This window comes from Podarcis erhardii (assembly GCF_964252035.2).
Source record: "Podarcis erhardii genome assembly, chromosome: 13".
Classification (NCBI taxonomy): domain Eukaryota; kingdom Metazoa; phylum Chordata; class Lepidosauria; order Squamata; family Lacertidae; genus Podarcis; species Podarcis erhardii.
In genome coordinates, this window is record NC_138502.1 from 33,562,247 (window position 1) to 33,587,342 (window position 25,096).

The 25,096-nt window shown below is 48.1% G+C and overlaps 1 protein-coding gene and 2 long non-coding RNA genes across 4 annotated transcripts in view; 2 read left to right on the plus strand and 1 right to left on the minus strand.

The window, feature by feature from the left end:
* Positions 1–2,277, plus strand: LOC309328361. The gene is made up of 2 exons (XR_014150816.1): positions 1–360; positions 1,181–2,277. It is a non-coding gene; the product is annotated as an uncharacterized lncRNA (long non-coding RNA).
* Positions 1,255–25,096, minus strand: part of FAM117A (family with sequence similarity 117 member A) — a 40,360-nt gene continuing 16,518 nt past the window's right edge. For both annotated transcript variants that reach the window (XM_081838050.1, XM_081838051.1), the window contains exons 2-8: positions 21,112–21,284; positions 10,501–10,590; positions 8,723–8,836; positions 7,324–7,458; positions 6,066–6,294; positions 4,029–4,149; positions 1,255–2,964 (exon numbers count right to left, since the gene is read on the minus strand). In XM_081838050.1, coding sequence (XP_081694176.1) covers positions 2,622–2,964; positions 4,029–4,149; positions 6,066–6,294; positions 7,324–7,458; positions 8,723–8,836; positions 10,501–10,590; positions 21,112–21,284 — 1,205 coding nt within the window. In that variant the 3' untranslated portion in view covers positions 1,255–2,621. The remainder of the gene's footprint in view (positions 2,965–4,028; positions 4,150–6,065; positions 6,295–7,323; positions 7,459–8,722; positions 8,837–10,500; positions 10,591–21,111; positions 21,285–25,096) is intronic.
* LOC309326862 lies at positions 16,221–16,488 on the plus strand. Its single transcript, XR_014150397.1, has 2 exons — positions 16,221–16,321; positions 16,420–16,488. It is a non-coding gene; the product is annotated as an uncharacterized lncRNA (long non-coding RNA).

The following is a 25,096-nucleotide window of genomic DNA, read 5'->3' on the forward strand; positions in this document are numbered from 1 at the left end:
AAGCGGGCGAAAGGTTTAGACGTCGGCAAATGTGGCTCGTCGCGATGGTTCCGGAGGCGGGACCCGCGAGGAAGGGCTTTTGCCTCGTGTCGGAGCCTTATTGCTGGTTCCGGGGGAGGCGGAGCCGCGGGGGGCAGCGGCTAGGCGGCACAGTAACGTGAGGATTTGGGATACACGTGTCAGGGCGTCCTAAAGGACACGCGTTTGCTGCTGCAGTAAATTACTTACTGCGCTTATTTACCGCCTTCCTTCTCAATCCCCTCCCCAAAGTAATTATAATTAAGGAGGAATAAACGAAGCAGCGCCTGCACAGGTACCAAGTGCAGAGTCCTGGCGGGATGCCACTTCCAGTCCCCTCTGGTATGAACGTGCCTTCAATTTAATGCACAAAAGACACACAAGCTGCTTTTTCTTACTTGCTAGCCTTCATCTTTACCTAAAATTACCCCCGTCCTCGTGGCCTTTTGGTTGAGCTGGGAGCTGACATGCGCCTTCCTAACCTCTGCGTCTGATTTTAATGGCTCAAGAAACCTAGCAAATTAAATCCCATTTAGGGAAGGTTGCCCTAATTAAATCCTGCCTTTTACAACCCAGAGTGGCCTGTTTTGCTTAATTAAGAAAACTGATATGTCCCTTGATCATTAAAAAAGCCAAACAAAAACTTCAGTAGTCATGGTGACTCCCTTTGAAGCTTATATGCTGTCTCAGTTGAACACCTGGTCTTTATAGATGTTACCTGGCTCCCAAATGTCTCTCCTTCTCTGCTTCTCCAAGTCCAGCATGCTATGCAGCCATTGTTGCCATCTACTACTGTTACTCGTCTCTGAACTCATTAGGATGGCCTTGACGTGACATGGGAATAATGATGTGGCAGTCACAAACCTCCCATCAGCCAAAGTCCACAGCCTCCTGAAAAAATGTTTTGGCTCTTCTGCTCCTCTAAGTTTTAACATGGCATTGCTACCAGTCTCTGAGCTCATTAGGATGGTCTTGACATCATCAGGAAAGGAGATGTATACTTAAAGCCTGTATTAACTGAAATCCACAGCCTCCTAAAGTATATTATTCCCAGTTTAAGCCAAACACTTTCACTAGAGATTAGATTCAACTGATGGGTTAACAAGCAAATACCAACCCAAGAATATGCCACCCATATGTAGATTTCTTATTCTTTTTACAGAGCTGCAAGTGCGTCCAACACTTCATCCAATCCCACTGACCAATCTCTACTCAGACAAGGCACAGTACAGATACTTCAGATACCGAACAATTTTATTTTTTTAATTGGTTTAAACACCAAAATCTGCAAAAGCCTCTCCAAGACAAGGCAGTGATCCTCCAAGGCTAACATTCTTCCTTAAGCTTTTGTGATACATACATTAAAATTTACAAAACTTCAAAAGTAGCTGCAAAAATACTGTTTTCAAATAGAAAATATAGTTTCCATCTCAGGTTCAAGAAAACCTTTTCAATGCAATCCAGAGGCTTAGCAAAAAGAAGAGTTGCTTTCATTTATAATACTTTGCAATCAAGGCATCACCAGGTTTAAGGCCTTTCACAGTTGTGCTGTGGGGGGTGGGGATGCGGGTGGCCTAAAATGTAAGTTTAAGTGAACCATGGGATCTTTGGAGTGTTCTGTGCATTAAAAAGTAGGGTTAAAGCTGAGCAGATCCCCCTGACTCATCAGCCAGAATTGTAGTAGTGTCAGACCTAACTGGACTGGCCAAATCATTACAATTAAAAAAAAGGAAGGAAGTGGATTTGATATGCTAAGAGCTACATTCCACCAGGGAACTTTAGACATTGTTCTGGCTTCAGCATCAGTTTCCTTTGCCAGAACTGTTGCAAGAAATGAACTCAAGAGGTCCACTGCAAAAGATGTCTGGGGAGTGTATGAAGGGGGAGGGGGGAGAGAGAACATTCCCTTATTCTTACTCCATAAGGGAAGGGAGTAAGACCTCAAAAAAGGCACACAAGTTGAATTTCTGTCAATTCAACTTTTAACTGTTACAGCATGATTGGAAGAGAAAATGCTTCTTTCAAGCATTTAGCTGTGTTCCAGTAATGCTAGTCTCATAGAGTGCAGGGCAGGATGCAAAATAATCTCTAGATGTCTCATTCCCTGGAAACAGATTGCCCAGCACAACTCTTGCCCAGCAGCCATCTGCTAGAGCAGCGTACACCAGTTCCTCTGGATACATGTAAACCCTTTCATCCTCCCTAGTCTGTAGAAAGCCTGAGACACATCCTTAGGATAATTCAAAACAAAACAAAACATACATGAGCTCTTGCCTCACCCAGCAAGCAAACAAGAGGAGGAAAAACCCGGTAGCTTATAGTGTGTATATTCCATCAGAGAGGATGAGGGGCTCTTTGGACATTGCAATAGCAGGACAGTGACATGAACTTGTAGGGAAATGAAGTGCTTTTAAGTACCAGGAGTCAAAAGGGGGAAAAACACTACTGCGTCTGCAGCAAAGTCCAGTGGCAGTCTGCATTTTTTAAGGCAGTTGCTGGAGGACTTGTGTCCTAGAAGTGCTCTGTTCTCTCCATTCCAAGGCACTCTTCTCCACAGGCCATGGAGGGACCACAGATTCATTTGGGGTCTGCCCCTCTGAGCTTCAGACAACCAGGGAGCTGTGGAAGAGGACGGTGTCTTCAGCCTGGTGCCGCTTCCAAGTCTCCAAGCTCAGCGGAGGAGATTTTGGGTTCTCGCCGAAGTCGTCTCCCCTCGAGTCTTTCCGCAAACTGAGGATTGGGACCGTATGAGTGGGCTGGCAGGAGGAGAATGTGCCCGGTGGCATGGGGCTGGGAGAGGAAGAGAAGTCTCTGAACAGGAAGTCCACACTGGGAATAAAAGGCTTCACCAGGCTGAAGCGGCAAAAGGCAGAGCCAGTTGGGTTGAAGTGAACTTTGTTCTTATCGGGACAGGAGGGCAGGAAAGTCTGATCGGGGCTTGGAGGCCTGGAGAGGGAGAAACCACAAGGAGAAAGAGATGAGGAATGCAAGGATTGATGCCATCAACTGGCTGAGAGTTTCGACTGGTGGTTGTAAAGATCCTTTGCAGTGGGAACAGCAAGGAGGAGTGTGTGAAGGAAGAGAATCTTTGACGTTCCTCGGTTTTTCACTTTGGGACATGGGCGGGGAATCTGTGGTCCAACAAGACCTGCAGGGTCCAACTCCTATCAGCCCCAGCCATCGTGACTGATGGTTAGGAATGCTGAGGGCTGGTTGGTAGGTTGGATCGTGATGTTTCCCCAACCCCTGTGGGCCACTCACATGTCAATCACTTGACATCACCATGACATTAGGAAAAGCATTCCTCCCTGCACCATTTGCTGTTTAACCTTTCAGCCAAAAGGCTCTTATAGAAAGCCCAACTTTGAGCAGGGTTTGCTGTCACGGCCAGTCAGCTGATTGTTCTTGGCAAGTAGGGCTTGCTGTCAGTGCCAATCAGGGGTACACTTTAAGGCTCCCAGTTTGTCATTTGTCCCACACATATGACATCAGGCGCATAGGTGTGTATTTTGGGAGAAGCAGCCTCAGGGGCTAAATTAGGACCACGGGACACAGGTGGTGCTGTGGGTTAAACCACAGAGCCTAGGACTTGCCAATCAGAAGGCAGTTCGAATCCCCGCGACGGGGTGAGTTCCCTCCTGCCAACCTAGCAGTTCGAAATCACGTCAAAGTGCAAGTAGATAAATAGGTACCGCTCCATCAGGAAGGTAAATGGAGTTTCCGTGCGCTGCTCTGGTTCCCCAGAAGCGGCTATGTCATGCTGGCCACATGACCCAGAAGCTGTACACCGGCTCCCTCAGCCAATAATGCGAGATGAGTGCCACAACCCCAGAGTCGGCCACGACTGGACCTAACGGTCAGGGGTCCCTTTACTTTACCTAGGGATCTAGTATTTGGACCACAGACCAGAGGTTTCCCAGGGCTGATCCTGTAGGAAGTGGACTGCATTGTATAAGACTGCAGTATCTCGGTCTGCTGTGTCCCTAGAGGCAAGTACCCTTCTCACTTACGCAGCTTCCTCAAAAGCCCGGATTTTCTCACAACCCTCCGGAGGTTCCCGCTTGAACACATAGGTGTGGTTGGGACGAGGAGACAGGGCAAAGGCAAGGACTGGAGAAGTGCTGCCGTTTTCTGGCGGAAGCGGGGGAGAAAAAGAGAAAGGCTTAAATGTGACACAGAAAAATGCAGAACCAGTAATGCTGTAATGCATCTATATCTGGAAGAATCGTTTGCATAATTTCCCATCCAGGTCATTGATTCTAAAGCTATTCTTGTTGTGTCTTCTGTACACTCAGCCTTATTAAAAATCCAGGGTTTTTTTATCTGTATAGGCAAAATCCCTATGGAGTCACTGATTAGATGGCAACGCTTTTATACTTTTGTTGCAAACTGCAGTGACACAGTTTTAAACAAATTGGTGGTTGGTAAAGGTGCTTATCAATAAAGGTTCACCTGCAGATTCGGGGCTGTCTGTGTATCCTGTAAACAGAAGGAAAGTTTTGGGTTTGGTCAGTTTTGGAAGTCTGGCCTGCTACCTCCCTTGCTCTAGGTCTCTGCTTCCCATTTCCAACTTCACCCTTCGCCACACATTCCCAGTCTTTCTCCCTTCTCCCTCCATTCAGGGGGCACTCCCAGAAACGCCTCCAATATTTACAAGTCCTCCCCCTCCATCCTTTTCCCCTTCACTGGGGTATCACAGAATACAGTGGGCTTTTCCCTGCCCTTGCTGCCATAAAAGAAAGAAAAGGTTACAAAACTAGCAGCCAGGTCCATATGTAAAGGAGAGATCTTATGGCGGATGTAGGGTGGGATTTTCACCATTTATCTTCAAATAAGACTTGAGAAATTTGGTTTGATACACGTTACAGTCAGAACGGCAATTATTTAGGGATAAAAGATGTGATCTCCTGAATGAGCAGGGTCAGATTTGGAATGAAGTTCAAGCCAATTAGATTGCAACCTTGTATAGGCACATCACACTGTCTGCGATCCCTAATATCCGTACTCTTCCCTTCAACTGGTTTGTGGACACTGATGATCCATGGAAAGGGAAGAGCAGGCTGGATCTCTATTTTAGGGTTTAGTTGCTTTGAGTTAGCAATGCAGCGCAAAACAGTAAAATGAGGTTCATGCTCCATTGCTTGCCTTTGGTTACCCTCCCTGACAATTCCAAGGCGAGTCTATGGGCATCGATGTGCTGTCGCTGTTTATTTCCTTGACATCTGACGGTAGGGTGTTCCACAGGGCGGGTGCCACCACCAAGAAGGCCCTCTGTTTGGTTCCCTGTAACCTCACTTCTTGCAGTGTGGGAACTGCCAGTAGGCCCTCGGAGCTGGACCTCAGTGTCTGGGCTGAACAATGGGTACCGAGGCCTTTTAGGGCTTTAAAGGTCAGCACCAACACTTCCAGACTGTCTTCCAGTCCCATGCCATCAAACTCACTTCGTGCATATATATATACACACATCTGAATGGCTGCGTTCAGATGTCTTCTATAAATTGTGTAGTTCTTTATCTCCCTTGACATCTGATGGGAGGGTGTTCCACAGGGCGGGTGCCACTACCTCTGCCTGGTTCCCTGTAACCTCACTTCTCGCAGTGAGGGAACTGCCAGAAGGCCCTCGGACCTGGACCTCAGTGTCTGGGCTGAACGATGGGGGTGGAGATGCTCCTTCAGGATTGGGAGGGTCTTGCGCCAAAAACAGCAACAACAAAAACCCACTTCCCCGAGAGATCGGACTTTTTGCAGTAAGAGTCTGGAAAACTGTGGGGAGACTTGCTTTGATGCAATGTCATCTACACAAACCAATCAGAGCGAAGGCTCAATTCCATAACCAACACCGTCTGACCTCCCTGCAAACAAATCAGGATGACTGTTCGATAAATAGGGATGCCTGGGGAGCACCCTATGCTGTCCTCCAGCTTCCAGGCTGTGTTCTCGTACTGTGGACGGGTGGGGGGCAAACAAGGCCTGGAAAAACCTCTTTAAAAAATGTGCAACTTTCTAAGGCTCCCATCATGCCTCTTAGTAGCCCCCTTGTGGCTTACCTTTTCCCTTAGCTTCCACTGGCGGCTTATCCAGCACACTGGGGGAAAGTTCCTCTGTTGCTGCTTGGGCAGGCATGTGTGGGGACCGCCCAAAGGCAGCTGAAGGGGACGGAGAGAGAGAGAGGCTGCTGCAGCTGCTACTGCTGTGTTCCACCCGCAGCAGTAAAGCTTCTCTGGTGCTTCTCGGCAGAGGGGCTGGGGCTCTGTGGCCATCGGGGACATCCAGGATCTAGAAGGAAGACACTTCTTAAATTAATACTGGTTCACTTAGGGCCTTTTTACCCCAGCTCTTATTTCAGGGCAGCTACTGCAAGAGGGACACGGGTGGTGCTGTGGGTTAAACCACAGAGACTTGGGCTGGCTGATCAGAAGGTCGGTGGTTCGAATCCCCGCGAGGGGTGAGCTCCCGTTGTTCGGTCTCTGCTCCTGCCAACCTAGCAGTTCAAAAGCACCTCAAAGTGCAAGTAGATAAATAGGTACCGCTCCGGCAGGAAGGTAAACGGTGTTTCCGTGCGCTGCTCTGGTTCGTCAGAACCGGCTTAGTCCTGCTGGCCACATGACCTGGAAGCTGTACGCCGGCTCCCTTGGCCAGTAAAGCGAGATGAGCGCCGCAACCCCAGAGTCGGCCACAACTGGACCTAATGGTCAGGGGTCCCTTTACTTTACCTTTACTGCAAGATCAACACATTTATTAGGAGGGGGGGAAAAACCCCAAGACCCTCTCCTGTAGCAGTGCAGGCATTTCACTATAAACAGCTGTCGTTTGCCCTCCAGAGCTGACGTTGCACATCTGCTGTGACTCAAAGGCCAGCTATGAAGCGAGGGAAGGATGCAATGCAGCCCCAGAGTTCAAGGCAACCAAATCAAACATGTGCTCAAAGTGTGTTATGAACCTTTAGGTGTGGTCTGTTTCTAAGTCACGTGAGACGAGGTTAGTACCGTAGGATTCCTCAAGCATTTGGATATTTCTTTTAAAAATAAAAATAAAATCACCATAGAGAGTCAGCGGCCCTCATTGAGAAGAAGGGGCTGGCTGTGGCTAGCTGCTGATGCTGTAGGTTCGCCCTATCTGTACTTTAAAACAGCCATAACTGTTTCTAGATGAGTGTTTGGAAATTTCATTGCAGAGAATTTCAGTGTACAGCTCAGCGTATTTCAGGAGTGGGGGCTTTGTATTCAGCTAGTGGTGCAAAAGATGGCAAAAGGGCCCACAAAGATGTGCTCTGCCCAGCAGTTTTGGGAACCAGCCGTAACTCACCCTGAGGAGCTCCTCATCTCCTTGCTCTTTTACAAACACTTCTTCCAGTTCTTGATTGAGACCGTCGAGGCTGTTGTGCAAACAAGGGCTGATCGGTGCAACAGTCAGGGCTGGAAAAGGTGCAGGTGGGGAAACCTGCAATAAGGACATCCAGCAATGTGGTAAAACAAGCCACTGACACCTTTTTGCAAGGAAAGTATTCTCTACAGCAGTGGCTCTTTAAGGGTGTGGCTAGCATGATGGGAAGATTCCAGGAAAATCAAATATCTAAACATTTCAGTATAGTACAGCATTAAAAAAAAATTAATTTGCAGAATGTGGACAGGTTTCTTTCCAAAATCAAGCACAGCTAGCTGTTTCTTTTAATTTTCCAATGTATTTCTTATCACTAAAGAAATTGGTTGTGGCATGAGCACATTTTTATTCTGAAAGTTTGAGACCCACTGCTCTACAGCCAATCATGTCCTTCCCTAATACTGAGCTTCGAATGCTCTCCTCTTTGTTTGCCCAAGGGATATTGAGAGGTCAGGGGTTGGGGACCCCGCTGACGAATTCTACGAAACATTAGTCAATATCCGGAATGACTGTTCAGTGCTGGACATCATATTTGCTGAATACAGAAAGCTTCACAGCTTGTCTTTCATCATACAAAGTCTGGTACCTCGCTTCAGTTAAAGATTTTCAGAGACTTTGAGACTAAAGATTTCATTTTGTACTTGTTATGGTTTGAAGGAATTCTATAAAGATTATCTATTGCGTACGTACATGATCATCGTGTTGCCTAGGCATTGCTGACACTGGGCCATGTGGGCAGGGGCTACAACATCTGGAAGGGAACCAGTCAAGTAGGTGCATACTTAATAGGCCAGTTCCACCACTCTGGTCTAGTATGATGAAGACTCGGAGCACTGGTCCATGCAACCCGTCCCTGACCCATCTGGCAATGCGCTCTCAAAGGTCTCTCCTAAGTCCTGCTTCCTAATACCCTTCTAATCACATGCCTCTCAAACACTGCACCCTCTCCTTTTTTTGGTCCAAGGGATGCCGAGAGACCTGGATCCTGAGAAATGAACCTTGAATGCCTAGTTCAAAGGGCAACTCAAGAACAATCACTTGAGCTTGGAGCAAGGCTCTTGACCTCCACATACACAGCAGCCAGCACAGGCCAGTAGGAAGTGTGTGTGCGCCCCCCCCCAATTCCTCGCATTGTTTTGAGTGGGGCTGAAGAGAACGGTTTTGCCCTCCCCCACCCTGCAAATGCAGCAGCAGAATTGAATACTTCAAACTCTTTCCCAAAAATAGCCTCGAGCTCGTCTCTTGCCAACAGTCCATCGACAGCTGGACCCTGTTTTCCTCTGGCCGGATGGGGGCAAACAAAGGAGAGGGATGCGGTGCATACCTTGGCGGGAGAGAGGACACTATGTTCCCCCTGGACGGGGGAGATCTGGTCTTTCTCTTTGCTATTCCGGGCACCGAGTTTCGTTCTCTGGAGCTGCTGCTTCAGTTTGGCAATCTGGGGAATGAGAAGGCAACCTGCATTTAGAAGAGGCAAAGGACCTCACCATTTCTTCTGCCCATGCGCAATGCATGACAAGCACAGGGGGCAACTTCTGCAAGGTGCCCTTCCAGTGCCGGCTTACAGCCATGGATTCGTAGACTTGGAAGGGACCCTGAGGATCCTTTTGTCCAAATCCCTACAATGTAGGAAAATAAGCCGTTGTCCCATCATGCATGCAGGGATCGAACCTGTGACCTTGGCATTCTCAGCACCATGCTCTAAGGAACTCAGCCATCTGGGATAACTTGCTGCCCAATTATCAGATCGTTCTGATAGGACCAGTCTTTCCTCTAAGGAGGTGTCACCTTTTTGAGGTGTTGTCTTTTAAGCAACTGGAAGTCACACAGCTAGGCCTGGTTTTTTGCAAACACAAGCCAGGGAAGCAGCACCAGCAACAGCTGCTCTGCTTCCTGTGGGCAATGGAGGCCTCTTGTTCGCTCTGCAGGGGGCTCCCTCTGAAATCTGTGGGGCCATTTCTGCTGTGAGTTTTTTTAAAACACCCACACAAACACAAAGAGCATCCTTTCGAAAGGAAGAGGCAACACCTAATAACCACTATTCATGGAAAAAAACCACATATATATGTATGTATATGTATATATGTGTGTGTATGTACGTATGTATATATGAGAAACTCAATGCATCCAATGTGTTTTACCATATAGCTTTTGCACGGGAAGAAACAAGCACTTTGAACTATTTGAGAGAACCTACAGAAGGAGTTGGGAACATAGCTTATTTTCTAGGTGGCCTCTAATTTCCCTCACTGGAGAAGAGACACTGCCAGGTTTATTATATTTTGCCCTCAAAGATACTTATGTGAAATCCATTGGGTGCATGAAACCTTGTTTAAAAAATAAATAATAATCTCCTTTTTTTATTTTGAGCTAGTTCCATGGCTTCTGCTAGGCACTGTAAGCAATGCTGAGTTAATGGACCACTAGCCTGACGTTGTCTGCAGAGTCTTGCCTCTTAGGGCAAATGGGGCGCTGCCCCACCCATCTCAGCCTGTCCTCAGCCAGCCCCTACTCCCTGCCTTCTTACTTACAATCATTACAGAGGGTGTCAGCTTACACCTCCGTATAGAACTCAACAAGGAGGATGGTAATAAAGGCAGAATCAGCTGGCTCTGGCTCCCCCTGCTGTTGGGTCCCTTGCCTTCACGCCCTACCAATGCGCACCAGCCACTACTGCTTTTGGTGAGCATGGTGCCTCCTCCCTGCCACTGCTTGTGAGGATCGCAAGCAGCATTCAGCAACAGCAGCAACAACAACAACAACAACTGGTTTATTACTATAAACCATGGTTTCCCAAACTTGGGCCTCCAGCTGCTTTTGGACTACAATTCCTATCATTCCTGTTTGCTGGTCCTGCTAGCTAGGAATGATGGGAGTTGTAGTCCAACAGCTGTTAGAGACCTAAGCTTGGGAAAGCCTGCACAGGGCCTAGTGGGAAGGTTCCTTATTTGACGGAACTACCTGCCGATTTGTATTATCTGTGAAGGACGCTAATTCTGGGTTTCTGGGATGCTCAGTGCAGGCCAGTGGCTGAGTTTCCTTTGTGCACTGTGCTGTGCGGGAAGCATCTTTTTTGTTTGGCTTGCTAAGCAGCTCTCTCACCTCTCTGCGGTGATCCACGCTACTCCACGAGGCCGAGCGCTTATGGGCAGCGGCTTTCCCCACCTCTGCTTCGTGCCAGGACACAGGAGTCTGCAAAGAAGGGAGCAAAGCGTTCAGCAGAGCACGGCCAGTCCAAGCGAGTTCCAACACGGCAGTCTACTTTGCAAGAGTCATTCTGAAAACACGCCATTGGAGGGAGGAAGCGTCATGCCAAAGGGCTAATTTGTGGGACTTTGGAAAATGGGAAAAAAAATCACTTTCCTACAAGAACTAAGAGTACAGCCACATTGCCATGCTACCTAGGAAACTTTGGCTGCTGCTCTCAGTGCATTTGGAATCCAGGGCAGAATGGTTGGCCGGTGTTTTCCTACACAACGACGTTGGTATAAAATGTCATGGATTACACAGGCCTGGATGGAAAAAGCCCAACTAAAACTTTCAAGAAAGATTTGCGAACGACTTTCTATGCCTTCACGTCTTCCTTGCAGAGTACGATAGCCAAAATTCACAAAGAGCTTGTGTTCCACAGAAGTTGCTTTCAGGAAAATTATCCCAGAAGTGTTCCCAGAGGAGGAAAACCTTAACTCAAGAAGAGTGTTCATCCACATTTCAGCCAGTGAAGTCCAAGTGGAGCTCCGTACCACTTCTTTTTGAGGGAGAATATAAACCACAGAGCCTAGGACTTTCCGATCAGAAGGTCGGCGGTTCGAATCCCCGCGACGGGGTGAGCTCCCGTTGCTCAGTCCCTGCTCCTGCCAACCTAGCAGTTCAAAAGCACGTCAAAGTGCAAGTAGATAAATAGGTACCGCTCCGGCGGGAAGGTAACGGCGTTTCCGTGCGCTGCTCTGGTTCGCCAGAAGCGGCTTAGTCATGCTGGCCACATGACCCGGAAGCTGTATGCCGGCTCCCTCGGCCAATAAAGCGAGATGAGTGCCACAACCTCAGAGTCGGCCACGACTGGACCTAATGGTCAGGGGTCCCTTTACCTTTAGGGCTGGGTGATATATAATCAAAAACCGGTTTGGAGTCCATATCGTGATTGTCAGTTTCATAATTTTCAACCTGGCAATGTATTGCAAATCTTGATGGGTGTGTGCTATGCAAAAATCACCAAGTGTGAAAAACTGAAGCCCGCCAAGGCATCTCTCGATTCCTGCAACCTCTGTTAACTCTGGTGGCTCAGCTCTCCCCTGCCTCATACAGGGGGGCAGCGAATCACAAGAGCAGGTGCCGGCAAAAATCACAACGTGAGAAAAACTGCAAAGGCAACCAACACTTCTACATGGCACCATCCTTATTTCAGACATCATGATATATCCTTGAGACCTCCGGGTATAAGACAGTATATGAATTCAATAAATAATAATACCTGTATTTTGTGATGTTTAGCTGGTGATATATCACAGTGTTGAAAGCCAGATATCGCCCAGCCCTACTTCCCACATAGCCCTGCAATAACATTTCCAGCAAACCTATAGGCTTCCATGCTTGGGTCTTTATTTAGGAACCGTAGCCCATCACGTCACAAAGTCTCAGGGCAATTTAACACTGCATGTACACAAAACAAACTCTTAAGAAAAATAAGCCAAATGCTACAAGCAAAATCCTAATAGATTCCAAGTAAAGGTGACAATGAAATTAAGTTACTATAGGCAGAACATTATTCAAAGACTAAGGAAAAGCCTTATATTCATTTTATGACACCCAGCAGCTCTCATTCAATCTCCGTGACCTGCTTGGAAATTTATTATTATTTATTAAATTTATATAAATTTATCAAAAGATCCCAGGGCAGTGGTACAACATTAAAACCACATCACAGAACATCGGTAATGAAAACATAATAAAAAGCATACTGATATAAAGCCTAATAATAAAATAGTCATCATCATAAGTCCCACACTTTCACAGGCCATACATAGACTACCGTATTTTTCGCTCCCGACCATAACACGCACATAGTTTTTAGAGGAGGAAAACAAGAAAAAAAATATTCTAAATGAAACAGTGGATGTATGATTTTTGTGGTTCATGCTGTGGCCACAGACATGTGATCTGACGGTGAGTTTGGGGTAGCCCAATGCAAAAATCCTGAGGATCCATGTGGATCCAGGCTTTGTAACCACGTTTTTGCACCACTGCAGCCCCAGGCAACAGTGGGTACGTGATTTTTTTGGTGCAAGCTGTAGCCATGGACATGCTATGTGATCTGATGGTGAGTTTGGGGTGACCCAGTGCAAAAATCCTGAGGATCCATGTGGATCCGTGCTTTGTAACCACGTTTTAAGTGGGGAGGGAAGGAAAAGCACTCAAGGGACAAGGAGCACGCGTGGGGTGTGTGGAGAAGGATGCTGCTAATAATGCAGAAGAGGGATATAAGAGGAGAAGGCTCCTCTCCTCTCCCGCTTTGCTCCTTTAAAGAAAGCAGGCTCTGCTTCTCTCCCTCCTCCCCAGCTCGCTGAAAAACTTTGCTGCTATTTAGCCAGCTGAGTGGGGAGGAGAGAGGGACAGAGAGTCTGCTTGCTTTAAAGGAGCCAACCGGACAGGAGCCGCTTACACTCGTGATTTGCTCCTTTAAAGCAAGCAGGTTTTCTGTCCCTCTCTCCTCCCCACCCAGCGGCTCTTCTCCCGCTTTGCTGTTTCAAAGCAAGCCACGGAGGAGGGAAGGAAGGGGAACCATGGATCCTCTGCTCATGACTGCAGCAGATCCCCCCGCCATCCGTAGGCATTCACTCCATAACACGCACAGACATTTCCCCTTACTTTCTAGGAGGAAAAAAGTGAGTGTTGTGGAGCAAAAAATACGGTATTTAATAGCCATAGGCCTGGGTAAAGAGGAATGTTTTTGCCTGGCTCCTAAAGACATGTAATGATGGTGCCAGGTGAGCCTCTCTGGGGAGAGCACCCCATAGATGGGGAGCCACCACAGAAAAGGCCCGTTCTCTTGTTGCCATCCTCCGAACCTCTCTCGGATGAGGGAGGGCATAGAAAAGGGCCTCAGGTGACAAGCGAAGAGTCCGGGTTGGTTTGCATGGTGAGAGGCGATCCTTAAGGCTGAGCATTGCACTTGTCTGTTTCCTGCTATTCAAGGGGTTTGCCATGCAAGCACTGCTGGCCTGTGATATCAACGGCCCTCAAGGTGGGGCTGCACAGAAGCAAAGGAAGTGGTGGTGGCAGAATTGCCTACGTTAGGGCAACTGCTTGCAGACAAGTGGCTTGCCAGACCCCCAGCATTCAAGCCCCCCCCCCCCCCCCCGATTTACAGGACAAGCCACCCTGTCCTACAACCCAGGTGGCTGGGCTGCTGGGACACGTTACGCTTCCATCTTGTGGGGCATACTCCAAGACCAGCAGCAACTGAGCAATACCAGTGCAGAGAAGCATTACAGTGGTGCCTCGCAAGACGAAATTAATTCGTTCCGCAAGTTTTTTCTTCTTGCGAGTTTTTCGTCTTGTGAAGCACGGTTTCCCATAGGAATGCATTGAAAATCAATCAATGCATTCCTATGGAGACCGTCCGGGGACAGAGGGGAAGCGCCGCGCGCCTTCCCCTCTGTCCCCGGACCTGTTTAAAGCAAGGGGCGGTGGGGAGAAGATTGCTTCTCCCCGTTGCCTGCCCCGCAATCTCCGGGGACAGAGGGGAAGCGCCGCGCGCCTTCCCCTCTGTCCCCGGATCTGTTTAAAGCAAGGGAAGGGGCAGCGGGGAGAATCGCTTCTCCCCGTTGCCGCCCCTTGGTTCAAAAGGGGTCCGGGGACAGAGGGGAAGGCGCGCTGCGCTTCCCCGCTATCCCCGGAGCTTGCGGGGCAAGCTTCGTTTTGCGAAGCAAGCCCATAGGAAGATGCGTCTTGCGAAGCGGCTAAGAAAACGAAAAACTCCTTTGTCTAGCGAGTTTTTCGTCTTCCGAGGCGTTCGTCTTGCGGGGCACCACTGTATTAAGGACCAATCACCCTAGAGCACTGCACTCAAGACCATGGTCTGGGGACAGCTCTGTTTCTCCGGTTGGTCCAGCTGCCAAGGCAGCAGAAGGGGCTTTTTTATCAGCAAGACCGGCCTCCCTAGAAAGGCTGTTGTAAAACAGGAAATCTGGCAGCCATTTCTTATGTTTTTTTGTTTAAACAGCCCTGTTGAACAACCCTGCAGCAGCAAAGGATGCCATAGGCTGGAAAGTTAGTTCGAACCTCTGCAAATCCTGACTGGTACAGGCCTTGCAAGTGGCGGGAGAGGAGTTGCAAGGGGCAGGACCCAGACATTTTGTGGAAGTGTAGAATGACAATGACTCCCCCCTTGCCCCCACTTCATGCCAGGAAAAAATGTGCCCACAAGTGTTGATGCGGAGCCAAGAGTTGCCGCCCAACCCTTCAGCAAAGCTTTTCGGGAGCAGGAGCAAAAAGCAACTGCCACTCGAGGTATTTTTAAAACCTCGAGATAAACCCTTATCTTTCAAGTTATGGAGCGCCGGTCACGAGGGGGAAATTCCACCCATGCAACCGGTGTGGGGGAGGCTAACCCCCCCCCCACGTGCGGCAGCGATGTCTCAAAAAACTATTTGCAGGTGAAACTGCTGCAGCCCGGTGCAAGCCTCCTGCCCCGGCTGCAAGAACGGCTGAGCTGCCCTGCCTGGAAATCCCACATGTTGCAGCGGAGAGCCCAGAAAGCTTTGTTTTATTTTGCTTTGTTGCTGAAATGCACATCAGCTGGCAGATTTCATGCTCATTTGCGCTCAAGGAAAGCTGTAGGCTGCCTCCATTCCTAAAGTATACACAAGAGCTTGGAGGAGTATATGGAACAAAACATTGCTCTAAAAAGAATATGTTGATATGCATGGATTAAGTATGTCAAGTATCAGTGAGAACAATAATTAGAAGTGGCCATAAGAGATGTATTGTCCAAAGAATGCAATGACAGTATTTAAATTTGAGCTAAAGGAAGTCGAGTTGTGGTGGAGGGAAGTCATGGGGGTATGTAGCGTTTATGTTACAGAGAACCAGGCAGAGGGCCTTCTCCGTAGTGGCACCCGCCCTGTGGAACGCCCTCCCACCACATGTCAAAGAGAACAACAACTAGCAGACTTTTAGAAGACATCTGAAGGCAGCCCTGTTTAGGGAAGCTTTTAATGTTTAATAGATTATTGTATTTTAATATTTTGTTGGAAGCCGCCCAGTGGGGTATAAATAATAAAATATTATTATTGTATTATTATTATTATTTGCAGGGTAGGGGGGTACATGTATTTTCTTTAGTTTAATTTTGTATTAGTACAGTGGTACCTTGGGTTAAGTACTTAATTTGTTCCGGAGGTCCGTTCTTAACCTGAAACTGTTCTTAAACTGACGCTCCACTTTAGCTAATGGGGCCTCCTGCTGCTGCTGTGCCACCAGAGCACAATTTCTGGTCTCATCCTGAAGCAAAGTTCTTAACCCGAGGTACTATTTCTGGGTTAGCGGAGTTTGTAACCTGAAGCGTATGTAATCTGAAACATATGTAACCCGAGGTGCCACTGTATTAGTTTACTTGATTTTAATTTTCTGTAACATTTATTAAGAAATAAATAAAAATCAAATAAAAATAATAAAGTGTGCACTGGCTAGGGGGTGGAGAGGGAATGTGGGGCAGGAGAGAAACACCCCCCCCACACCCAGAAGCTGCAAGCTCTTGGTGCTGCTGCCATGGGGGAGGCCTGGCTTTGAGCACCCTGCCCCTGAGGAAACTTTCAGCCATGAGGCAGGAAGTTTCCAAACACGTTATTCTAAGTGGTGGTCAAACAGCTTCCGCCGAGCAGGAGAGAAGGGGAGGAAAGTGCTTTGAGAAGACAACCACAAGGTCTGAAACCACAAGGTCAGATAATCTGCAGGGAAGGGTGTGCCTCTCGAGTCTCATCCCCAAGGCTATAAATATAAGTAAATCCTTTGTCTTCACAGCAGAAAGCCAGCCACAGCACCCACAGAAAGGCAGGAGGTTTGGGAGGCTCTGTTGAAACGTTAAACCAGCTCTTGCACACGAGAGAAAAAAAGGATTTCAGGCACTCGCTTCACCTGCGACCTGAGCTTGCGCAGTCTGCCCCAAGATCCCCACACTCCCCCTATGGCAGAGAGGCGGCGAAGTGGGCGCAGCACCAGAACGGCAGGCTGCACGAAGAACGTGCCAGCCTTGGGCTAGGGAGACTCGGGTTCAAGTCCTTGGCTGGCCCAGGCTCTCAACCGAGCTTATCTAAAAGGGCTGTTGCAAGGAAGAAAATGGGGCAACCCCCAAGTTCCTTGGTCTGGGGCAGGTTCAGTAAGGAAGCCTTTGTGGTTGTACAGACTGGCTGCGCGTCTTGGCTAAACCAACATTACAGTCACTGTGCAAGGGCTACCCTAGACCTGCCTTGCACAGGTGGACTTGCATAGCTCTGATCCAACCTCTTCTGTAAGGGTCATAGGTCAGGACTAGAGCAGCTACTTTTCATGCAGAAGGTCCCAGGTTCCATCCTCGTCTTCTCTACCTAAGCTTGGGAAGACCCACATCAGAAAAGCTTTGCAGGATGCTGCCAATCAGTGTTGGCAATACTAGATGGACTACAGGTCCGACTCAATCTAAGGAAGCTTCCCATGTAGAGTGTTACCTCGGTTTAAGTACTTAATTCATTCCGGAGGTCCGTTCTTAACCTGAAACTGTTCTTAACCTGAAGCACCACTTTAGCTAATGGGGCCTCCCACTGCCACCACGCCACCAGAGCATGATTTCTGTTATCATCGTGAAGCAAAGCTCTAACCCAAGGTACTATTTCTGGGTTAGCGGAGTCTGTAACCTGAAGCTTATGTAACCTGAGGTACCACTGTACTTCTTTGGTCACCCAGATCAGCAGATGCCATAGGGCTGTAGGTTCCAACATTGCAGGAGACCCAAGGCCTGGTTCTTGCAGAAGCGATTACATTGCGGGAAGACTCCACCGCTTCACATACACATCAGTACTCCTGCAGGCACTCCCAACTCCCTGCACTTGGAAGTCTAGCACGTCAGGAAGAAAGGGTTTTCAAGTTCTCCATGCGAAGGAGTTTCATTTTTATAAAAGCCTATTCAGCAACGTGAGACTCCACGCATGGTTTGAAGAGGTATGGCGCAGGCACACATTTACCGCTGCGCCGAAAACCAGCCCTAAGTCTGGCCAGGAGGGATAGCACGCTTGGTGATGGTACCGCCATTTTGGAATTCTATCCCCAGGGAAACCTTCCTGGCCACTGCTTTGCAGCTTAAGGCTCCCAATTAACAGGTTTGTTTTTCTAGGATTTAATACCTCGGGGCCCAGTTATGTTGTATTTTTATAGCTTCGCTGGGCGGCTTTTCCAGCTCCCGCCATGCTGTTAACTTTGCCTAATGGTGGGTTGTTGTTTTTTGTTATGGATCTGCCTCCTTTCCAAGCTGTTGCTACTCCGAGTACCTCTCTTAATGGATGAAACGCTGAACCCTGCAGGGAGCCACTCAAGCTAATGTACCTATTTGGTCACTGCTTGCGAGGCTGGTTTTGTAACACGCTCTCTATCTAGGCACTCCAATTAAAAAGGCTAGTTTCATCTCCAGCTGAAAGGGGCCGAGGCTGTCCTTTTGTCTCAGAAGGACCATTTGTTGCTCTGCAGAAATATTTATGGGTTGCCAAGGCTTCCTCGATGGCTGGAGGCTCCCTGCTCCATCCGGGAGCACACACGCCTCGCACTGAGCAAGCCTCTCTTCCATCGCAAGAGCCCTCGATCTCAAAATCAGCGCATGGCACACAGCCCTGAGAAATGTTATATAAGGGTTTTGGCCCAGGGCGGCGAGCCGAGCTGAAAGAGCCTTGGAGCACTGAGCCCCTTTCCAGGAGGACAGCTGCCTCTGCAACAAAAGCCAAGGAAAAGTCAAGCTTTGCCTCTAACCAGCAGAAGCACAACAGGGAAGGCCTTCCCTAGAAAGCTAGACACAAAGAGCAGGGCTTGAGACTTAGGAGAGCACTCTCACCCAGCCTGGGCATGCATGCATTTTGCAGAGAAAGGCATTTAGACTTTTAGTTTACCCGGCTCAATGTTTTCCAGCAGAATTTTTTTTTGCACAATCTAAGTTAAATTTTAAAAGTCCAGCTTAAACCCTTGCACATCTGGTTTTACAAGAGGGTTGCAAAACAGTGACCGGGATATTCCCCTCCCCAGGTGCATAGCCTTGCTTTAGCTTCAGCCAAAGGGAAAGGCGGCTGGGCAATGCTGTTGCTGAACAAAAGACGGTCCCCTGTGGGGCAGCACTAAGGGTTCTCAGTACAGTGGTACCTCGGGTTACATACGCTTCAGGTCACAGACTCCACTAACCCAGAAATAGTACCTCGGGTTAAGAACTTTGCTTCAGGATGAGAACAGAAATCGTACTCTGGCGGTGTGGTGGCAGCACAAGGCCCCATTAGCTAAAGTGGTGCTTCAGGTTAAGAACAGCTTCAGGTTAAGAACGGACTTCCAGAATGGAATAAGTTCTTAACCAGAGGTACCACTATACAGTTGCAGGCTGTTGGAGGCAGCCCTCACTCCAAGCCCAGCAAATCCATTTCTGTTGCTCATGGGTTGCTTTCTCCAGGCTGGGGGTATTGATGTTTGGTGCAAAAGACACAAACAAGCACACAGAGTTTTATTTTTAAGTACGTCCATTTCTGACTTCAGGCCCCACTCTAAAGTTCCTTAATGCTTACTACTCTTCCTTACAATGTACAGCCACCACCATATTCTGGAGACAGAATATGGGTTGTAGCATTGGAAGGGGCCCTGAGGATCTAGTCCAGGCTTCCTCAATCTCAGCCCTCCATGTGTTTTTGGCCTACAACTCCCATGATCCCTAGCTAGCAGGACCAGTGGTCAGGGATGATGGGAATTGTAGTCTCAAAACATCTAGAGGGCCGAGGTTGAGGAAGCCTGATCTAGACCAACCCCCTGCCAATAAAGGAATAGTCAGCTGTCCCATATGGGGATTGAACCCATAACCTGATAATTAGCACAAAGAGGTTACGTTCAGCTACTGGGTTGAATGCCTGGGAAGGGCACACCTGTCTTTTGCCTGCTTCTCCAACCAAACAGTCCAGTAGCACCCTTTAAGGACTAACAGACATATTAAATGCTTTTGTGGAGTGCAGCAAGGATGGGGAACCTGCGGCACTCCAGATGCAGCTGGACTGCAACGCTCGTTGCCCGTCATCCAGCAACTGATGCCTCCTTAGCAACCGCCTCTCGCTTCCCATCAAGCACTGTCTGCTTGACAACCGTGTGGGCTGCAAGTAAGATGAAAGCAGAGGTTCTTCAGAGCACCTGCCTTGCCACAGAAGCCAAATCCCGTGGTTGTGCAACACAACTGCAAAACAGCCCCTCCAGGCTAGGCCTGGGCAATATATCAATATATGGCCCAGGACCGGGATGAGGAGCAGACCGCGATGTCGACTTCACTCAGCGGTATATTGCTGGTGAAACTGCCACCGCTCCAGAGTCCCTCTACTAGCAACTTCCTCTAGCGAGCGCTGCTAACAGAGGGACTTGGTGGCAGTTTCACCAGCGATATATCATACTGTGCAGAGGGAGGGAAAAAATCTGCATTGGTGAGGCACCGACACGGCTTGTTCCTCCCTCTGCATCTTTTAACGGCTCAGCTGAAGAGTGAGCTAACCTCAGCCGAGTGGTTAAAGGATCTGCCAGCCCAGTGCTGGCTCTCACACAAACGGGGAGAGCACCAGGGATGGCTCAGGAGCCCTCCTACACCCCAGCTGAGCCGTACAAACAAGCTGCCTTGTCCCAGTCCTCTAGGCAAGGGGCGAAGCTGCCTCAGTTCCCACGGTGAGAGCTGTGGCAATTTCAACCAGTGCCTCACAGGCACAGGCCAATGCAGCTTGTTTTTCAACATCACGGTATATCGCCTGACTGCAATGTTGGGCTGGTGATATACCGCGATGCTGAAAAACTGATATTGCCCAGCCCTGCTCCAGGCACCTCTTGCCTGTAGTCAAGGGCCACTCCTGGGAGATGGAGGGGGAAAGTTCCCCCAAGACTTTGCATGGTGTTTACTGGGGCTGGGCACCAAGATTGCTATACTGGAGACAGAACCGTACAGGACTTGGCAACAAATTGGAAGTTTGCAATAAGGCACAGGACAGCGGTGGGGTGAGTAGGACTGAGAGATATCCGATTTTCAATGTTGTGATACACCAGCAGCTGAATATCACGATGTCCGACTCTGGAATGTATCTCGGCTGCTTCCTCCTTCCCACCTTAGGCTCCTTTTGCCTGCTTGCCTGCGCCTTTGCTGTCTGCAGGCCATTTGAACTGGCATGGTTTATCGCCAGCTCAATTTGTCTGAAACCAGTATCATGATCTGAACGCTATAATCGTTTCAGACGATTTCTCAATGCATCACTCAGCTCTACTCAGGACAAGGTGAACCTCTGGCCTGATCTGGCAAAGCTTTTCTTACGAAGCATTTAAGTTGAGAGCGCTCATGTAAACACATCACTGCTGATCCCAGCCTGACCTCTGGAACACAAGCCCAATCAGGTAACATCTCCTGCCACCTTCATGATCTGTCCCATCATCCCTCCATGATCCCCCACTGTCCCTGCAAAAAGGTAGCTCCAGTACCTGGGTGGATTTGTCACTCATATGCGCTACGGAAGCTCCTTCCGCATCCCGAGGCCACTGGCCCAAGAGGTACGATCCAAGGACGGTGTCTAGGGAGGAAGTGCGCCTCACCCGGGGGGGCCTGTTCCGGCAGGCCTTCTCAACCGGACCGGCCACAGCACATGGGACACTGGCTGGAGAGAAAGGAAGAGAAACAAGTTAAGAATTCGAAGCATCACTCCTAAATCTCTTCTACCTGTAGCAGGTGCTTATCTGTAGTGAAGGGAAGTGTAGCTCTGTGAGGGGGCAAACTACAATTCCCAGGCAGCCAAATACTTTAAATGTATGGTGTGTGGGCTGGCCATATGATTTTCCTAACCTTTCTCATGCGTGTGCTTCTGAATAAGCAACAAGAACTAAATCAAAAACCCCCAAAGGGAAGGAAGAATTATTAGCAGATTCCCTCCGCACCCTGCCAAATCTCCCGAAAATTTTGCAAATGGACGGGGCTGCGTCTTGTTTTGGCATTTGCCATTCATAGAATTTTGATACTTTATCTGTTCATTGCCAGAGGTGCCTTAGGTTCCCCATTTGGAGGGAACTCCGGACGTAAATTCCATACAGAATATATTGTTTTGTTTGATCTCGCTTGTTTGATAAACTCAGAGGCTGTGAAAAGTAAGGAGGATTAACATCGGAATGATTTATGGGAACTATCGTGGAAATTATGAAAGCAGTAGAGGTATGAGATGATCAGAGCCCCACTGACCTCAGAACATGGAAAGATACCTCCATTATTTTTTTTTAATTTGGCATAATATTTAGACTGCTTGATTATTGAATAATATGTATAATTTGGAATATTTAATAAGGTTTGATTGGATTGTTAAAGTGGAAAATGTAATAAATAGTATTTTTTAAAAAAATAGATTCCCCATTTGGATACTCCAGCTTGTTCAAAATTCAGCACCTAGAGTAGTAGTTTAATTAATTAATATTATTAGAATTTATATACGGCCCTATACCTGGGGGTCTCAGGGCGGTCCACATAATAAAATCAAGATATAAAAACGCAAAAATCCTAATAAAAATAAAAACAATAGCCCAATTACCACCCCCACCCCCCAATTTTTAAAAGAGCATAGGATGTAAATCGGATCAACCAAGTGCCTGGTTAAAGAGGAACGTTTTTGCCTGGCACGTAAAGGTGTATAATGAAGGCTCCAGGCAAACTTCCCTGGGGAGAGCATTCCACCGACGGGGAATATTTACCAAAGCTTGGATTTTTGTTTTTTGGACTACGGAGCTCTCTGGTGTTGTGCCGTCTCCGTTGGCTCCCGGTTCCCAAGCACAATCCAAAGTGCTAATTTTGACCTTTAAAGCCCACACTATCCTTAAGGTTGCCTCCTCCCACTTGGATGGCATTTGACGCCCTCCTCTGTGAACCCTCACCATCCAAAATGTGGCGGGTGGGCACATGGGATTAAGGACTTCTCTGCAGCGGTCCCCAGGTTTGGGAACTCTTCCCCAAGGAAAGCTCATTTGGAAGATGGTCAATGCGCCCTACTTTTTATGGAGGGCAGGTTTACAGACTCAAAAGGCTATCTGGTCCAAGCCCAGTTTCAAGACCCCCAAGAAGGGAGAGCAGGAGGGGTCCTGATGTTGCCAAACAACCGTCAGCACCTTGACAGCAGACCGGATAGGCACCCTGGTCAGCTGGCCAAGCTTCCCCACTATAGTGAGTTGTATTAGAGTGAAATGTACTGTATTTCTATACACAGCGTGCACACACCAGCATGCACAAATTTCATGCAAATCTGAGTCGCTCTTTTTACTCCTCTGATCCTCTCTTGATTTGCTTATAAGATGCTCAGTCAAAACTCTGCTTTTGCTCATCAGCAACTCAATTCTTTTTCCTTTTATTGCTACCGACCTCCTGTTACTTGTTGCACCGCTTTATTGCTTTCATTGCTTATTTACTGTAACCAATTTAAAATTTGTTCGACTGTATTTCATTATTGCTGGCCTTGGGAATTGCAGGACGCAAAGGCTGCCACGCATGGTTAATGGTTTACTGTGAACGCAACTCTCCTTACCATGTACAGCAGCGACAAGCCGGGATATCTGGCTTTAGCTTTACGATGGACCATTTGTTTAGCTCAAACAAGCCATGAGAATAAACCTTGGCTCTGTGCTGTGGTTTGTTTGGAGCAAAACACCACGATCAGACATAAAGCTAAGCCTAGAAGTGCGGCTTGCAACTCCTGTGCCCATGTTAGGGGAGAAACAAAACAGGACCCCTCTCTGTGTTCACAGCATATTCCTAGCTACGGTTTACTGTGACAGGCAAACCGGGACAAAGCCAGGAAGAGCTCACTGGTCTACCTTGAAGGGCCCATGCAGCAGGTCAGCTTTCTAGATTGCAGGAGCTAGCAACAAGTTTCCAAGCGTTTGTTAAGTCCTGCTAAACCCTCTTCCTGTATAAGTCAGTTGGGAAGGGTGCACCTGTAAACAAAGCACTACTACTGCCCTTCCCCTTTAAGACAGACAGGCAGCATTGACTGTTTCCGAGCACAATTCAAAGTGTTGGTGCTGACCTTTAAAGCCCTAAACAGCCTTGGCCCAGTATACCTGAAGAAGCGTCTCCACCCCCATCATTCAGCCCGGACACTGAGATCCAGCTTCGAGGGCCTTCTGGCAGTTCCCTTGCTGCGAGAAGTGAGGTTACAGGGAACCAGGCAGAGGGCCTTCTCAGTAGTGGCACCTGCCCTGTGGAATGCCCTCCCACCAGATGTCAAAGAGAACAACAACTACCAGACTTTTAGAAGACAGCAGCCCTGTTTAGGGAAGCTTTTAATGTTTAATAGACTATTGTATTTTAATATTCTGTTGGAAGCCGCCCAGAGTGGCTGGGGAAACCCAGCCAGATGGGCGGGGTATAATTATTAATTATTATTATTATTATTATTATTATTAAGCTCAGTCGGTAGAATGTGAAACTCTTAGTCTTAGGGTTATGGGTTCGAGTCGCACGTTGGGCAAAAAGATTGGACTAGATGACCCTCGTGGGTCCCTTCCAACTCTGATTCTATGTGTGAAAAGGACTGGCTGCACCTTCCCCGGGTTTTTCCAAAGGGAAAGGGGGACTCACACCTCCTTTGCAACAGAGGCAATCTAAGTGCCTTCTGAACAAACTGCACCTGTATCCAATTTAGCGTGAGAAACACGCCCCCCCCCCAATCCACTGGCTTGCTCAGTGGCCTTGGGCAATTCTCTCAGCTGAACCTTCCTCACAGGCTTAGAGATGAAATACGAGATGAGATGGTGTAACACCTAGCCCTTGGGACAGACATCTAATTGCATCTTAATACATTCGCTTCCCAATTGCTTCTGTACAGGAATGCATCCTCTCCTCTTATTTTTAGACTGTACGCATGTAGGCTGGGCCTGGTGTAGGCCTCCCCAAATTATTACAAGGATCTGCAACTATTTTCTTAGTAAAATGATGATTACTATTTCCTTGACTGTGCCGGGGCAAGTCTATTTTATGCACTTATTTCTGATGCCAACGGCTGCAGCCATATTTAGGAACAGCTGTGCTCTGTGAACATTCCTGCTTCCCAGCATGCCCAGTCCCTGGTCCCCAGCATTTCTGGAAGTTGATAGGCTAAAGCCTCAGTTCGGGGACCCAATATCTCAGCTTTGCCAAGCCATAGCTTGTTGGCAGGGGAGGAACGAGACCACAGCTCAGTTGTAAAACCACAAACTTTGAAGGCAAAAGGTCTTACTCCCTGGCATCTCCTGGTAGGAACAGGAGAGATACCCTTCTTGGAAACAAAATAAAAAAATTCCTTCCAGTAGCACCTTAAAGACCAACTAAGTTAGTTCTTGGTATAAGTTGGTCTTTAAGGTGCTACTGGAAGGAATTTTTTTATTTTGTTTTGACTATGGCAGACCAACACGGCTACCCTTCTTGGAAACAACCCTGAGCAATGATCTAACTTTA